Source organism: Arvicanthis niloticus, chromosome 1, assembly GCF_011762505.2.
Source record: "Arvicanthis niloticus isolate mArvNil1 chromosome 1, mArvNil1.pat.X, whole genome shotgun sequence".
NCBI classification, from domain to species: domain Eukaryota; kingdom Metazoa; phylum Chordata; class Mammalia; order Rodentia; family Muridae; genus Arvicanthis; species Arvicanthis niloticus.
This window is the reverse complement of record NC_047658.1, coordinates 119,248,521-119,263,165: the sequence shown is the minus strand read 5'-3', so window position 1 is coordinate 119,263,165 and position 14,645 is coordinate 119,248,521. Positions and strand designations below refer to the sequence as shown.

Here is a 14,645-nt window from a genome sequence, read left to right as displayed (position 1 = left end):
GATTAGCTGGGAGTGTGAGCAAGGGGTGGGTCCTGGAAAGAGAGGAATCCAAAGTCTAAAGCCATAAAGATGTTCTGACTTCCACCTCCGCTCCATGCTGTGGCAGCTCTGGATGGTACGGCACAGCCGACGCCTACAGCAGAGGTCCCTGAGCCTGGTGAGTACCCCATCTCCACAGCAGAAACAAACAAGGGAGGGTCATCAGGGCCTCGAATGGGGCTCAGTCTTAACACAAGAGATCAGCCTCCTGTGCCTGTCAGTCAGTAACTGCAAGCTGGAGGTGAATGGCTGAAACTTGACCCACATCCCCCCAGAAGGGAACAGGAACTATTTATCAAGCAATATCGGCAGCAGCTGGAGAACAGATGGTCCATGCTATGGAGTCCTGGGAAGTGGGGTTACTACTGGCCTCTCTCCAGGGAGGAGTCTGCTACCAAGAGCCCAGCCCACTACCAGTTGGTGATCCTGAGAGCTAAGAGGATTGAAACCTCTTCCCTTCTAATCTTGGGACCTTGAGCACATGGAGAGACAGATTTGAAAAGGCAGAGCAGGAAAGAGACTTGGGAAAGTCCACTCTCTGTTTCCCAGATCCTCCCTTTACATCAAGTGCCTAGCCCTGAGACCCCGGGAAAGGTTACTTTACAAACGTCAGGGCTCCTTCTAACCTAACATGACTGAAAATTGAATCTTCTAAGGGTGACTTTGTACCTCTCGGTTCCTGCCTTTCTCTGCCTAACATGCCCATACACACATGTACATATATGTACACATATACACATACACATGTATGTGTAAACACACACTGCCCTCTCTGCTCTCTTGGCTTCTTCTGCACTGTCTGCTTAGGGTCACATTCACATCAAGGTTTTCTCAACCTCCTACCCCAGACCTCCCATGGACAGATCTTACCCATTCCACACATTCCCTGGGACCCAGCTCATTGCTCTGCAGACAGAGTCTTGAAGGGCGGTGTGGGCTCCCAGTTGGCTATCCTCACACACTCCCCTCTCCACAACTGTCCCAGCTATCAGGAGCCCTTAGCTGATTCCTCTCCCTGCTCTGAGCAGGAGTCAGAAGGAAGCAATGAACTTCCCACCCTAGAAGAATGGGACCTGTCTTAGCAGAGAACCAGACAAATGTCAGGTGAGATTCAGGCTGTAGGGCAAGCATCACTGGCTTTTATTACTAAATTCTAACCTCTGCCCCAGCCCAATTAATCCTCACAGCCCACCCTCAGGCAAGCACTAGTGTTCCTGTGTATCTGTAGAAACAGACTTATACACTGAGATGCAGGAGTAGTCCTAGGCCTGGCCTGTCTGCTTGGAAGATTCATGTTCCAGCCCTCTAAAAAGCTGAAGGATCCTCCTAGCTCTCTGTCTCTGCCTCCTACAGCCTAAGGAAACAGGAGATATTTTCAGAAAGTCCGAGGCTGAGTAAAAATCACCAAGACCCTGAGGTTCCTTAAGATACCAGACAGCTGGGTCTGTGGCTCCTCACCTGGCTAAGGAGCCTGGGAAAGGAGGTCAAAAAATCCTCCCTCTGCCCCTCCCATCCTGCCAGTCTCCCTTCACCCCATGGCAGTCTGTCCTGTCCTGGTATAGCTGCCTGTGGCCACAGACCAAGCAGGTTCTCCTAAAATGGGGGCTAGAAATGAAGAAAGGGACAGAGGGCTAGAGAAAGATGAAGCCAAGACAAAGTTCTCTGATCAAGGCTTGAAGTTTAAGGCTCAGCTCTTCAATTTAAAGGGAAAGCCCCACTGAACCCCTTCAGCAGGAAATGGGTGGGGGAACCCATCCTTGGTCACTGCTGGAGATGGGTGGGGGGAACCTATCCTTAGTCACAGTTGGAGATGTCTCAAGGCAAGCTCAGCAGGCAGTTTATTCTCCTAAGTTCCTATAGCAGGCTGTGAGTGCAGCCAAGGTGGGTAACTCCACCTAGGTCCTATTATTTGGTCTATTGTGGTAAACAAGGTCTTTCAGGCCTTCTCAGGGATGGGGGTGGGGAGGGCACATCCTGGAGGTGAGGAGGGCAAGGCAACAGGACACAAGCATTCTATAGGTTCATTACCAACAACAGCTTTAAAAGATGGACTCCTGGAAAAACCTAAGCCCAGAAGAGAAGGTTTGAAGAGGGAGAAAGAGGCACTATTGAAGAGGCTAGTAGCCTGGTGTGGTGGTTTTAGTAAGAATGACCCCAATAGGTTCATATATTTGAATGCTTAGTCACCAGAGAGTGGCACTATTTGAAAGGATTAGAAGGATTAGGAGGTGTGGCCTTGTTGGAGGAGGAGTGTCACTGGGGGTAGGCTTTGAGATTTCAAAAGCCCATTCCAGGTCTAGCCTCTCTCTCTCTCTCTCTCTCTCTCTCTCTCTCTCTCTCTCTCTCTCTCTCTCTTCCTGTGGATCAGGATGTAAAGCTCTCAGCTATTTCACCAGTGCCATGAATGCTGCCATGTTCCCTGCCATGATGATAATGAACTAAATCTCTGAAACTGTTATCTAGCCCCCAATTAAATGCTTTTATTTATAAGTTACCTTGGTCGTGATGTCTCTTCATAGTAATTAAGATAGAAGTTGTCACTAGGCCTGACCATGGTGTTTGCTGAAGAAACTTGAAAGAGTTGGGGAGTTTAAAACAGAAAAGTGATTGAATAACCACTTAAAGTGGTTTAATGGGAACTAATCTGCTTACTAACAGAAGCATGGAAGACAAAGGTGCTGAAAGCAATGTAGATTATGACAACCTGGCTCAAGAGGTTTCAGAAAGGAAGAATATCAGTAGTAAGTGGCCTAGAAACTGTTCTTGTGGTATTTGGCAAAGAAGGTGACTGCCCTTGCCCTAAAATTTTGCCTGGGGCTAAATTGAAGGGTTTTTGGATTAATGGCGTTGGCACCAATGATTTTGAGATAGCCTACTGTTAGCTATGTCATGTGGTTATTAATAGTCACTCTTGTACAGGTTTACAATGTAAAACAATGAGCTTGACACAAAGAAATATAAAACGTAAACTATGAGAAGAAAATGAGCACTAAGCTATGCGGTGTTGGAGTTAAGTCTAGTGCTTAAGTAGATAAAACGTTTAAAGAAAACCCTGATTCTAAATAGAATAATAGAATAGTGACCACAGGACAAGACCCCACCCAGCTAAGCTTCCAACCTGTGAAAAGGAATTAGAGAGAAGCTTAAGCAATGAAGGAAACCAACAACAGAAAGCTCGTGCAAATGCAATTGAGCAAGGGGGCTAAGTTCCCACACCATCAAGCAGCAGAACTTGGCAGCTTTGGCCACGTGATTCTGGTTTTAGAGGGAAGGATACAAGAAGGGGGAGTGTGAAATCTTCCTCCATGGCTCAGAGAAGCCACTGAGGACAAGCATGTGTCAGTGTTGTCTCTACATGGAGGCCCAGTGACCCCATTAAGTGAAGCTATGAAGGTGAAGCTTAGATTTTACTGGAGAGTGCAAAATGAAGACACCAGAGTCAGGAGATACCTGCCAAGGAGAGTTGCAGACTTGTTGTGGAGCCATCTCAAGAGAGAGAAGTATGTTGCAGTCAAAGGTAAAAGGAGTTGGAGATTTTTTGGGTTTTTTTTTGGTTTTTCGAGACAGGGTTTCTCTGTGTAGTCCTGGCTGCTCTGGAAAGGAGTTGGAGATCTTAAGAACACTGTGCCATCAGTGGAGATGCAGAGTTTGGAGTTTGCCCTGCTCATTTCAGTCTCAGTTTGGTCCATTATTTCCTCAGTATGCTCCCTTTACTCCCTTTTGGAAAGGTAATATATATTTTGTGTCATTGTACGCTGGAAGTGTGTGAACTGCATTTTGACTTTTATTTTGTAGGTAGTTACAATTAAGAAATTGCTATAAGTCTCAGAAGAGATCCTGACTTTTAAACAGTGTTAAGACTGAAAGATGATGGGGACTTTTGAAGTAGAAGTCAGACTAAATGAATTTTACATTATGATATGGCTATAATCCTATGTTGGCCAATGTGGTGGTTTGAGTAAGAATCCACCCCCCATAGGCTCATATATTTGAATGTTCAGTCACCAAGGAGTGGCCCTGTTTGAAAGGATTAGAAGGATTAGGAGGTTTGAACTTGATAAAGAAAGATTGTCAGTCGGAGTGGGCTTTGAGGTTTCAAAAGTCCATGCCAGGCCCAGCCATTCTCTCAATCTCTTATTCTCTGTCTCTGTCTCTCTCTCTCTCTCTCTCTCTCTCTCTCTCTCTCTCTCTTTCTGTGTGTGTGTGTGTGTGTGTGTGTGTGTGTGTCTGTCTGTCTGTCTGTCTGTCTGTCTATCAATCAGAATGTAAAGCCCTCAGCTACTTCACCAGTGCCATGCATGGCAGCTTGGTGATTAATCATGATATCTCTTCACATCAATAGAACAGTGACTAAGACACCAGGTTGCAAACTAAGGTCTCAAGTTCATGTCTAGGGAAGTGGGGGATTTCGTTTGGGAGCACTATGTGGAAGTTAGAAGGCTGTGTTTTTCAGAACAGTAACTGATCGTCTAGTTATGTGGCCCTTATCTTGAAGACATGGCTCAATCAGCAGCCTGTGTTTTGAATACCAGTAATGACAACTTCCTGTTGGCCAGGCCCTTATCTTAAGGACGTGACTCTGGAACTAGAGTGAAGGCTGGGGCCAAGCAATGAAAGCTGGAAAAAAAAAAAAAAAAACAGGGCAAGACAGAGTCACCATAGCCAACAGCAAGATAAAGTCACCATTAGCTACAGCAAGACAGAGTCACTGTTGGCAATGGCCTACTGCCATTACACTCTTGATTTTGGAACGTGGCAAGGGACTTTATAACCCACACCCCTTTCCCTCTGTTGTCTAAGGCCTGCCCCTCCATTCCCTCCCCTTTACGTGTATACACAGTTCCTCTTAGCATCATTCTATTCCAAGTTCAAGTTGGAAATAAGCCTTGGGATCAGAGCCCAAGCCCAAGCCCAACTATAAGGCAGCCATGAATGCACCAACAGGTGGAACAGATACCCAAAAAGTTCCGAGAACCAGAGGTTTGGAAGTTTGTCGTTAAACCCAAAGCAGACCCTACAGAATATCAACTGCAGCATATGGCTGGACTCTAAGGAAGAAGATTCTACAGAGAACTAAATGTAGATGTCCTTAGTATCAAAACAGAGCACATCCCTGCAGGAGTCATTTTTTTTTTTTTATTTTTGGGGGGGGTGGTTTCGAGACAGGGTTTCTCTGTGTAGCCCTGGCTGTCCTGGAACTCACTCTGTAGACCAGGCTGGCCTCGAACTCAGAAATCCACCTGCCTCTGCCTCCCAAGTGCTGGGATTACAGGCGTGCGCCACCACTGCCCAGACCCCTGCAGGAGTCCTTAAAGTCTTGAAAAAAGTAAGAAGGTAATGTGCAAGGTTTCCTAAACTTGTTTAACCATGATCCTTTTTAACGTAGATCCATTAAGTTCCATGGGATGTGCTTTGGGAGAGGGTACTCTGTCCTCTTGAGTCCAATTTCTTACTGAATATTTGAACCATTTCCACTGCCACAGCTTACAGAAGCAAGCACCCAGGTGTAGACACCTCCCCATCCCCAGTGGCCAGATGGCCACCACCACTAGACACCCTAAGTCATCTCAGCTCTGTCCCCAAGAAGCTTCATTTGAAGTCATAGCTACATCAAAAAGGCCTGGGAAAAGCTATACAATTGAAGCCAAACACTCCCAGATCAGCTCACAGAAAAAAGCCACACAGCCATTTCTCTGGGTTCAGCTTCTAAATAAAGCCCAAGGAAGAAAGGGCCCACTTATCATTTCTACTAACCAGGAGCTGTCACGGCCAGTTCATGGAGATATCAACTAGGGAGTCCCACCAGCAGTCCAGGCCAAGAACACAGGAGATGGGGTTAGGCCAGCTTACCATGGTTCTACTCCTATTTATTGGCTATGCAACCTCACAACTCAGGGGAGAACCACAACCCAGGGGGAGTAAGGGAGGGCTATTGGAGAGCACCTGTGGAAAGTCCCAGCCCATTATTCAGTTTGTGACAGGGTACAAGGAACAGGCTATTCTCTAAGAGCCTATACGTAATCAGCCAAGTTCCTGGTATCCAGGATGTACAGGCACTGAGAACTCCCAACTCAAACTCTCCTGGTATCCAAGGTGCACAACTTAAACTCTCCTGGTATCCAAGGTGCACGGGCCTCCCAACTCAAACTCTCCTGGTATCCATAGCACTTGGTCACGCTGACCTGAACTCCCAGCTCTGAACTCTTATCTTAAAAGATTTTTAACTCTTTCACTTGGAACAGAGAGAGGACTCATGAGTGTTGGTGCTGTGGACATTGTTAAATACTGACTCACTGGCTCCATGTGTGCTCAGAGAAAGCCCCAGGCAGAAATCTCCTTGCCTTCTCTCACCTGTCCCCTCAAACCCAGGAGACATGGGCATCACTGAAGGGCCATGGTTTTGTTCCCGTCGCCTTCAGTTGTCTCATTCTAAGCCACAATTGGGGACTGTTTGCAAAACGCTCACATGAGCCAGGCCTCCTGACCCCTAGCTCCTGCTTACCTTTTAGGTAGCCAGTGGAAGCTCCCTCTTGTACTGGTTGGCAATGAAGTCCATCTGGCCGTCATTTCCCTGCCTCCCCAGAGAGGCTGAAAACATTGCTAGGCCCTGGACTGTTTAAATCAAAGTCAATGGGCTTCTACTTTCTGAGTCTCCACATGGCTTTGCAGAGGGTCTTTTCTCTGTGTGTGCTTGTTATACGTGTGTGTTTCCAACACCTCTAATAAAAAGCTTTGCTTTACCATCCGAAAACAAATCAAGGTCAAAAGCTACTAGACAAGGCCACCACTGTCCAGGGGGCAGAGGTGACAGCAAGAGTTGCATCCGAGCCTCAGACACAAGCTCAACCCTGACAAGTCCTTCTTCTTGGTCTACAGCCAGGATTCCCTGCCAGAGTCAATGGATAAACAAGCTCCCACAGTGATTCCCAGCAGTGTTACTGGAAAAGTCTCTCGATGGCAGAACCTAGGACCTGCCCAGCCTGCACAGAAAGTGGCCCAGCCCCAGCATCTGGTTCCAGATAGGCGGCTTGAAAAAGCCCTGGAGGGAAGTGGCCTGCTGCAGAAGTTGGGTGTGAGTAGGGAGGTGACACCCAGGGAAGAGGTTAAGGGGAGAGCCTCAAGCTCCGTTACACTCATCCTAGAACTGAAACAAAAGCAACAGGGAGGCTGGTGCTTTGTGGAGTGTGAACAGGGCCCAGGATGCCAGCCATGCAGAGACCGACCAGAACCCATGCCCCCAAGTGGGGTTTTGACATCCTTGCCTGTCCCTCCAGTTAGCCCTGGGGAGGGGGTCCCTCCTTGATGACTAAGACCCCTGAGAAGTAAGGAAAAGAACTCCCACCAGTAGGTCCAGGCACTGGTAGTCTGTAAGGCTAGCCATTTGCCACCTCACCTTAGCTATTTCTGGCTTCCCACCCAGGGCTTTCACATAATCATTGCTTTGGCACACCTGGCCTTTGGTTCTTACCTGGTCTTCAGAGTCAAGAATCTACACTTGGTGGTGGTGAAGTGCTGGTATCCACTCTGGGGAACTCTCTCTGTAAGTAAGAGCCCGAATCAGTGGGTACAGGGGTACACAGGGGGCCCCTGAGAGGCCCTGGCACTGGAGGCTGAGTGCAGCCAAGAGGCACAAAGAGTGAGCCTGTCTGCCTCCATCTTCCTTCTCTGTCTTCCATTCCCTCAATTACACTATCCATAGCTCCTTCCTGAGAGCACCTGTCACTCATGGGCCCTGTGGACCCTCCTTTAATTGACCATGTATGTTAGGTAGAGAGAAGAGCCAGTATGAGCTGGTTCACAAGGCTTCTGAGCACCCAGCCTTTTGTAGCCAAAGCCTTTCATCACTATCAAGCTCTTCCTGCAGCCACACACAACTGTGATCCACAACTCCTGTCCTTCTGGGCCATCAGCCAGAATGAGAGACAATATGGGCACTGTCCTGACCCTGAAAAGTGCCTTCACACTTAGCCCCAGCTCCATTGTATCCTCTTAGGCAAATGTCTTCACTCCCATCCCCAGCTTCCCCTCAGTCCTCCATCCCCACTGCCCAGCTTAGCATTCCTACTACAGTAACAGGTCTTTCTACACATGAGATGACTACCACCCTGTGCTCCCCAGGATGGGCACATAGCAAGGACTCACCATACGTATAGAAGATAGATCAGAAACACCCTAGGCCTCAGAGCCAGAAACAATGTCCTAGTGCAGGAGCAAGGTTGAGGGAGGGTGGTTACTGTGACCTAGCTGTGACCTGCAAAAAGTCTGGAGGTTTGTGTCCTCCACAGGTAAGTACATTGAAGGACAGAGGCTGGAGTTGGCTTGCTCTGTCCAAGTGGTGTTCTCTGCCTTACCTGCCAAAAGGGGGTTGTTTTCTTAGAGAATGAAGGGGACTTTGTGGTCTCAAGGTACCTCAACTTCTCTCCTTTGACCTCCAAACCTGGTCTACAGTTTCTCATTTCAGGGATCTTGACCATAACAGCAGTGACATTCCCTAAGACCTATCTGGTGAGTTGGTACCTTGAGATCCTTCTCTCAAAACTAGGGGGAGGGACAAGGACATCTGTATGCAGGGGTACCCTGAATGCATCTTCAGAATAGAAGACATCTGAGAGGCTCCAGGTGCAGACAACTGACTAGAGTTGACAAGGAAGAAGGGGCGCCCCCACATGGAGCTCCTGCCCTCTCAGGAATGGCTCCAGGAACCTATCCCTGCATCTAGAACAGACCTTGGCTTCTTCATTAATTGCTTTTTCAAGATGCCTGACAGAGAGTGAATTGTAGTTTAAGAGGGTACCATCTACTGTAGTGAGGAAGACTTGGCAGAAGGGGCAGGTGGCTGCTTGCTCACATCTGAGTAGATCAGAAAGCAGAGAGATGGATGCCAGTGCTCATCTGACCCACCCACCAATAGGATGGTGCTACCCACTTTTAGGGTGGGTCCTATCTCATCAGTCAAACCTGTCTAGAATACCTTCACAGACATCCCCAGAGGCGTGGCTTCTAGGTGATTCAAAATCAAGTTAACAATGAAGATTGGGCATAACAAGGAAGATTGGGCTTCCTTCCAAATCTGTCAAATCTTTATTCTTTCACAACTCATGCATATGTATTGCTTACTTTGATCATATCTCTATGATCAAAAATATTATCTATGGATAATATTCCATTTTACCTTCTCTTATGCCTTTCCCCTCCCACAAACCCTTGCTTCCTCCCTCAACACTCAATTCTCCCTCCTTCTTTCTTGTGTTTTTTTTGTTTTGTTTTGTTTTGGGATTTGTGTCCCATTGTGTTTTAATTAGTGTTACCTACATGAGCCTGGGCGGGAGTTACTTACTTGAACAAAGACAACCTATCACTGCCTGTACCACTGAGAAATATGACGCCTACTCCCCTTACAAAACCTAACCGCCTATTGCTCCTTAGAGCAAACCTGGCACGTTTTGACTTCATTCATTACACAGCAATTCAAACCCCTAAACCATCAGCCTGAGGACCACCTGGCTCTGCATCCCTTTCCCGGTCCAAGCACCACTTATTGATAGCCCTCAAGTCCTCACCTTCCCCAACCCACACCCTCTCTTAGCGCTCACTTCTAACCCCATCAACTGTGATATGGAGGAGACATCCCAGACTCTCTCCTCATTGCAGCCCAAAGGTTTTATTCTAGAATATAAATCCTACCATGTCCTTGAGCTTCTTGAGGGGCATAGAAAATGAGCGTTTGACTCAGCAGAGGCAGGAAATCCCAGGCAGAGACCTTTCTGACAGGGAGCCCTGTTTCAAGACTCCAGCAGGATAGATGGAGAGGAAGGAAGACCTTGAGGGATTAAGAGGCAGAACCCTCAGGTTCTTCCTGCCCTTCCCTGTGCAGTCCTCTGGATGTTAGACTCTGAGAGCTTGGGAACCTGATACAGGATGGTCATTGGGGAGTGTGTCGTGATGCATCCTTCTTTAGTATAAGCCTCGTGCACCTGGCCTGGGCTACTGGTCCTTCCAATGTGTCCAATAGAGGATGAGCATGCCAGGGCCCTTCCCAACAATCAGAACCTAGTGTGTGAGTTAGCAGCCTCGAGCTCAAAGATGGGCAGAGCCTCCAGATATGGGTGAGGGTGTCATAAACCAATTTCCTGGAAGGAAGGCCTTGAGTTGGGCATCATCACTAAGCTTTGGCCACCAGCTCTAACATTTTCAACTCTGCTTGCAGAAGAGTCTGTGTGTGACAGCAAACATCATGAGCCTGTTCTGCGCACTGGCTGGCTTCTTCGTCATCGCCAAGGACCTCTTTCTGGAGAGTCCTTTTCCATGGCCAATCTGGAGACCATACCCCACCTCCACAGTGAGTTTCCCTCCCCTCATGAGTCCTCTGAGTCCAAGGAGGGAACAGCCTTGAGCTTGGCTGAGAAGAACCAACCAGTGCTCAGAAAACCTGTTCTGGAACCAGGCACTGCCAATCTATACACATCCCTCTGGAGGCATGGTGGAAGCAACATGGCTGGCCTTCTCATGAGTCAGTCACCATGTCCAGTCCTCCTTTTACACATGGGAAACTTGAGGCCCAGAGGGAGAGAATGTCCTGCCTGGTGCTGAGCAGCCAGTTGACTGCTAGACCACGCCCTAGAAGTGCTGGTTCCACAGCCAAAGCACCTCCTCCTCCCAACAACCTTGCAGCAGACAGGCTGTCCTCTTTGCTACCCTCATTTTATGGGAGGTTCAAAATGGATAAATTAACGGCCAGAGGCCATGCAGTAAGTCCAGGGTACAGTGAAAGCTTAAAGCCTGGTCTGCAACAGCCAGTCCAGTTCCCTTTTACTGCACCATTGCTCCTCTACAACAGGGGCAAACACTGTCACTCTAAGTTAGGCGCCTCTTGGCCAGGTTCCAAAGTGACTCAAGTTGCATATGCATGCGTGCTTCCCTGGTGAATGTAGATCTCTTCCTGGAGATCTTTCTATCAGGGCCCACAGCCATCACGGCCTGGAGAGTGGATGGTCAGTAGCTTTGCCCCAGTGGCTCCCAGCTCACCCCTTCCCCATGCTGCTATAAAACACATTCTCGCTGGGTCTAGGCAAGTCCATCCGCTGAGTAGAGCTGTCCAGATGACCCTTAGGGTCACTTATAGTTCTTCCAGGGACTTGAGAGACTCTCTGGTCCTCGTGCTTCAGGAAACATTCACTTAACCCCCCTATGTGCTCAGCACTAGGCACAGGGCATGATAGAAACTGACCCAATCCCTCAGACCTCCCTACCCTCTGAGGGGAGCAGAAGCCCTGATGTTTCTGCTGAGGATCTGCCTGCCAGTCTCAGGTGAGAGGCAAGATACCCTATCCTTCTTCCTGCCACTCCCTGCAGACCTACATCCAAAGACTAGAGCTGACTCTGTTCTGCCTCAACTTCCTGGAGATCTTCCTGTCGGGACCTACAGCCATCACAGCCTGTAGGATGAAACGCCTGCGTGCAGAGGTGAGGCCTTCCTGTAGACAAACCCTCAGGGCACGGAGACACATTAGGCAGCAGAGAGCTCAGAACAGACAGACAGCAGGCAAGGGTCACAGGCTGGGCACTCAGGAGCTATGGGTCCTCTGTGGAGCCGCGCATTCATCTGCATATAATTGTATAGGTATGAGCCACAATGACACAGATAAACATAGCTTTATTTCAACTTCTTTCGGGCAGGTGTGTACTTGCCACTACACAGTTAAGTAAACCGAGGCCTAGAAAAATCACACCACCTCCTAAAGCTAGAGCACACCAGCCCACGTTGGAATGAACAACTTGCCCACAGTCAACAAGACTCTGGAGCAGAACTAGAACTCAAACCCCACCAACTAAGCCCTGTAGATCTTTCTCAATCAGTGTTAGGAAGACAGTCACACACAGACATCTAGAGGTTCCTTCACCAAGCCTCATGCAGAGCTTAAGACTTCGAAAGTGACCCTGCCAAGACACACTTTATAAAGAGATCATACCATGTACCAGACCAATAAGGACAGTGATTTCTCTATTGCAGGACAAGGATGACACCCCTCTCGTTCCTGACACACCTGTGGAACCTAAAGGCCTGCAACTGGAGCCACCACCATCCTATGAAGATGTGACGCAAGGTAACACACAGCACGAGCAAAGTAAGAGGTGAAGGGGTTCTCATTCCAGCTCCACAGATCTTCAGAAGGAATTCACCATGGCCCCTTCTCCCTGGCTTAGACAAGGGCTAGTTCTCCCTGGGAAAGGAACAAACAGTGATTTTTCTAAAACAGTCTACCAAGGAACATGTGGTGGTCCCCTCCCCTATGCCACCCCAGACCCAGATAACTCAGTGCCTGAGATACCAGCCTCCTCTACTGAATCAGGGTAGACCCAGATGTCCTCCTTGCCCACTTCCAGGGCGGCTCTTAGGTGACCCCTGCACACCCCAGCCTCCCACCCACAGCAGGTGTACAGTGGCCGTCCATGGCTGGAGTGAGATGGCATAGGCTATGTCTAGAGTAGTCATGAATCTGAATCACTGGGTTGCTCCAAACCAGTCAGAGGAACATCAAACCAAAACCACACAAGGTCTCTGTCTCTGGGGCCTCAGTGTCTTCATCTGTAAATGGAGGGGAAGTGGCGGCCATGATACAGGAGGCTCCTGTAAGCTCAGAAACCTGAGATTCGAAAAAGTAGAATTCAAGATCAAATTCTAGCCTGAGAATTCTAGAGCTACTCATGCTGGTGGGAAAGTTGAGGGAAGGCCCTGCCTTCCTTGCTTCCCAACCTTCAGTGATCAGAGATCACTCACCAGTCTGGTCTTATTTGTTAGCCACACTGGATTCCTTCCATTTCTTTAAGTTAATTTGTTCCTTATATTATTATAAGGGGTCTCTGTTTAGCGATAAAAACTTTTGTAACCAAAGTAAGCCCCCAAAGTAACAAACATGGTAAGACTAAATATCACCAGATTCCTGGCCCCTCTGCCATGACCTCACCTGCTGCTCAGGGCTTCTTTGCTCTGCTGCAGTCTCTCTAAGCTACCATGAGATTCCCTAACACACAAGCACACCCTGTCTCTGAGCCATAACCCAGGCTCCTCCTTGACCGGGACCCTCCTCCTCTGATACTGGCAGAGCCTACTCTGAGCCTTTCTTGGGCCACCAGCTCTGGACTGCTGCTGACCTCTGACTCCTTCCATCCAGTTCTGCTTCACACAGGCCCAAGGACCTTGAGAAAGTAGTCTAAGACTGCTCCCCAGTAAGTGCTAGTGTAGCTGCAAGCTGAATTCCTGCCCCACTGAGGATGCACGGGTTGTGGCATGACCCTGGATCTTCAGAAGGAAGAGTTCATGGGGGAGGTGAGGTACATACATTCAAATACCAGCAACGTCAGCCCTCTTAGTTCAAGGGAACCCTGTCCTCCCAGCAGCCTACTTACCACACAACTAAGGGCTTGGCCATCTGGGTCCAGGGAGAGCTCAGTCCTGGCTATTGACTTGGAGGAACTGCCAAGTGTCCCTGCATCTATTTGATTCTAAACATCATTGAATTGTAATGACACAAGTCCATTTAAGAAAGGGGTTATTACTTGCACAATGGAAGGGCATGTAGTTCAGTTGGTAGAGGGTTTTCCCAGCTGGGAAACAATCAAAGTAGATGTCTTCACCCGACTTAGTTTGCAGAAAAGATGTGGATTTGAACTCTGACCTCATTTACATTTCCTTGAACTTGGAATTCTACTTTCTAGCATCATCAAACTCCTATGTTAAGACAATCATGGTGAATCATCTCACTTAACCTCATGCCACAGATGGAGAAACTAAAACTCAGTTGGGTGAGGTAGACTCACTGTTACCCAGAGGGTGGCTTTGATGGACAAAAGGCTGGGTTCCACATCTTACATTATTATTGCTCGAGCCATGGCTCCTCAGCCCTGTCCTACCTGCTTCCTGGGATCCTGAGAGCTGGAAGAGTATCAACTCTTGTGTCTAGCACCCACCTTAGCTTGTAGCCCCCAAACCTACTGTTTCTTCCAGTCTGAGATTCTAACCCCACTGCCAGCCCAGAAACATTAATAGAAACCCCTAAGCATGGGCCTCCTCCCTCAACACTGCAGTGTACTTCAGCACTGAGGCAGGTCATGAAGGCCTAATGGTTATTCCCTTGTTCCACAGATGAACACTGTATCTCTGCAGTACCAAGTTCATCCCCACCTCCCATCGGCTGGATTATGGTGATGACACAGATGTGACTTTCACAAATAAATGCACAACTACTACAAAGAGAAACTGGGGTGTTCTGAGAGTATGCTGGAAACAGAGGGGAGTGGAGTGGAGACGCCAAGAGGCCTCTCCCAGGGAGGTATCAAGGGATGCCTACGGGTCTAACTGTCCAGTATAGGCATAAATGTCTTACAACATACTTTTAATAAGGGTTCAACCTCTCCTCTAGCCCACTACCCAGCAGAGGTAGTAGAAGAGAAAAGTTATTAGGTGGGGGGGGGGGGGGAGTGGGCCTGTTCAGCAATAGTTCTTTGAGGGCAAGATCAATCTTCTTTTTCAGCAATTCAGTCCTGTAGCAAAAACCAAACACTATTCAGCAGCTTCAGATCAGTCCTCTAGGCAGGCAGACACCAGG

General features: G+C 48.4%; 1 protein-coding gene across 3 annotated transcripts; it reads left to right on the top strand.

The window, feature by feature from the left end:
* The first annotated feature begins 12 nt into the window (after positions 1–12).
* Ms4a10 (membrane spanning 4-domains A10) lies at positions 13–14,296 on the top strand. 3 transcript variants are annotated; one of them, XM_076917372.1, is made up of 9 exons: positions 65–157; positions 3,607–3,767; positions 6,916–7,109; positions 7,460–7,579; positions 8,501–8,544; positions 10,247–10,378; positions 11,392–11,502; positions 12,050–12,143; positions 14,183–14,296. In XM_076917372.1, the coding sequence occupies exons 2-9, from the start codon at positions 3,679–3,681 to the stop codon at positions 14,257–14,259; spliced, it is 861 nt and encodes a 286-aa protein (XP_076773487.1). In that variant the 5' UTR covers positions 65–157; positions 3,607–3,678; the 3' UTR covers positions 14,260–14,296. The 3 variants fall into 3 exon arrangements, with proteins under 3 accessions (XP_034342580.1, XP_076773487.1, XP_076773482.1); XM_076917367.1 differs by having other exon boundaries at positions 76–157; positions 6,916–7,111; positions 8,488–8,544; XM_034486689.2 differs by lacking the exon at positions 3,607–3,767 and having other exon boundaries at positions 13–157; positions 6,916–7,111; positions 8,488–8,544.
* Positions 14,297–14,645: the final 349 nt, after the last annotated feature.

Excerpts from the sequence above, each read along its gene's own strand:
- Ms4a10 (XM_076917367.1), top strand. The coding sequence starts at position 3,679 with ATGCAGAGTTTGGAGTTTGCCCTGCTCATTTCAGTCTCAGTTTGGTCC. Across the intron at positions 10,379-11,391 it reads GACCATACCCCACCTCCACA|ACCTACATCCAAAGACTAGA; the intron begins GTGAGTTTCCCT and ends CACTCCCTGCAG. Across the intron at positions 11,503-12,049 it reads TGAAACGCCTGCGTGCAGAG|GACAAGGATGACACCCCTCT; the intron begins GTGAGGCCTTCC and ends TCTCTATTGCAG.